We start from the raw sequence: 2,398 nt of genomic DNA, 5'->3' as shown, positions 1-2,398 counted from the left end.
AAGCAAGGTGGGGCAAGGGTAGAACAGCATGAAGAAATCGAGGAGGAATTCCTAAATCACTTCAAGCAAGTTCATCAAGAGCCCAATGCAGATAGGTGACCTGCAATAGAAAGAATTACCCAAAATGTGCCAAAACTTATCACTGAGGAACACAACGAGCTTCTTCTTCGTCCTATCCTGACTCAGGAGGTGGATACAGCCATGTCCCAACTCAAGGAGGGCAAAGCCCCTGGCCCGGATGGCTTCACTACAACTTTCTTTCACACCTTCTGGGAGCTGATAAAAATTGAGGTCTGGCAAGTGGTGGAGGAATCGAGAGCTCTTCATTGGCTGCTACCTTCTCTCAACTCAACTTTCATTGCACTTATACCAAAAGAGGAGGAATCCAACACCCCAGACAAATTTCAACCGATTTCTCTCTGCAACGTCATATACAAAGTGATCTCTAAAGTTATCGCCAACAGGTTAAAGCCCCTCTTGCCCTTGCTCATCTCACCTGAACAATCTAGTTATGTGGAAGGGAGACAGATCTTGGACGGCATTATCCTCTCGCATGAGATTATACACTCCCTCAAGCATTCCAAGCAGGCAGGTATGATTCTAAAGCTTGATCTTTCTAAGGCCTTTGATAAGCTCAGTTGGACTTACATTCAGAAAATGTTAATTGCCTTTGGATTCTCTCCTATGTGGATACGTTGGATTATGAGTCTTATCTCCTCATCCTTCTTTTCCATTCTTGTGAACGGGATCCCTTCTCGACCCTTCAGTCCCTCTCAAGGAATCAGGCAGGGCAATCCTCTTTCCCCCTTCCTCTTTGTATTAATGGCTGAAGGCATGGGACGTCACATCAAACAAGCCCTCCTCTCCCAACAGCTTAAAGGTCTCCCCATTCACCACTCCCTAGCTATAACTCATCAGCAGTTTGTTGACGACAACATGCTATTTGGCTACCCATCAGTCTAGGAAGCCTCCTGCTTCAAATCGCTGCTCAATGACTTCTCTGAGGCCTAAGGAACCAACATCAATAATACCAAGTCGTAGATCTTTTTCTTTCACACCCCGCCTGTTGTTAAGAATGCTGTAGCCCGGATATTGGGGTTCCCCATTGCCACTCTCCCTTCCAAGTACCTTGGAGCCCCCCTTATTGCTTTAGCCATCAAGCACTCCTCCTGGCACATTCTTATCGAGAAGCTTGAATCTCGCCTCAACCTTTGGACGCACAGAACACTGAACATTGCCAGTCGTGTAGTGCTCATAAAAGCAGTACTACAGGCAATGCTGCTTTACTTATTCTCAATCCTAGCGGCGCCTAAATGGGTTTTAAAAAGAATTCGAGATCTACAGCGTGGCTTCCTCTGGGGGAATTCAGCTACAAACCGCAAATGGGCTCTGGTAAAATGGACCACTGTCTGCACGCCCAAGGAAAAAGGGGGCATTGGCCTGAGGGATCCCAATCACAGCAATGCTATCATGAGCGCCAAAATTTGGTGGCAATGGCTCTCTACCCCAGAAAAACCTTGGGCTGCCATTTGGACTGCCAAATACGCCAATCACAGACCTCAGGAGGAGCTCATCAGATTTACTCCCAATGTCAAAGGCTCACTAATATGGAATGCAGCCAAACAACACTTCCAGTTGATTCAGCAGCACAGTTTTTGGGAAGTAAGAAATGGAAGAACAACATGATTTTGGACGGATGCCTGGAACCAAATGCCACAGCTTAGCTGCATTCTAAATCTGCTTCCAAACTACATCGGAGAGGAACAACAATAGGAAAAGATTTGGCAGTATTGGACTCAGGAGACAGAGCAAGGCTTCAGGAAATGGAAACAAGGTGACTAGCTCATCAGAAATGAGGAACACCTATTCATTGAGGATCTGGAAAGGGAGCTTCGCAAAAGGAGCATTAGATACTCCGAAGGCAGGGACATTCTACGATGGGGTTACAAGCCTAAAGGCGCATTTACCACTTCCGAGGCCTACAAAATTATGTGCACAGACTCTACGCCCCCTGACCCAATTTGGAGCAAAATCTGGGGGTTAGGTTCTTGGCCTAAAGTCTCCTTCTTCCTTTGGCTGGTCGGACATCAGAGAATCCTCACCTGGGATAAACTTAGACGAAGAAACTATCATGGCCCCTCTATCTGTGTTAATTGTAAATCCCAGGAGGAAACACTCCAACACCTCTTGGACTCTTGCCCCTTAGCCAATCAGTTGTGGGAGAAGGCAAGCTTCAGATGTCAAAGAAGATGCAGACTTGCGGACGATATCACAAACTCTTTGCGTCATTGGCAAAAGAATCCATATAAAAGTGAAATTCTCAACCATTTATGGAAAATAATCCCCGGGCTCCTCTTATGGAGCATATGGAAAGAAAGGAACAAGCGCATATTCAAAG

The 2,398-nt window shown here is 46.1% G+C and overlaps 1 protein-coding gene across 1 annotated transcript; it reads left to right on the top strand.

The window, feature by feature from the left end:
- The first annotated feature begins 201 nt into the window (after nucleotides 1-201).
- On the top strand, nucleotides 202-1,686 carry LOC149161080 (uncharacterized). Its single transcript, XM_089434769.1, has 2 exons — nucleotides 202-592; nucleotides 1,085-1,686. Exons 1-2 carry the CDS (start codon nucleotides 202-204, stop codon nucleotides 1,684-1,686), a joined length of 993 nt encoding a protein of 330 aa, XP_089290895.1.
- Nucleotides 1,687-2,398: the final 712 nt, after the last annotated feature.

Source organism: Pinus tabuliformis, chromosome 5_2, assembly GCF_031772625.1.
Source record: "Pinus tabuliformis cultivar Carrire ecotype Pingquan chromosome 5_2, CPIR1, whole genome shotgun sequence".
Lineage (NCBI taxonomy): Eukaryota > Viridiplantae > Streptophyta > Pinopsida > Pinales > Pinaceae > Pinus > Pinus tabuliformis.
This window is presented reverse-complemented; position numbering and strand designations above follow the sequence as displayed.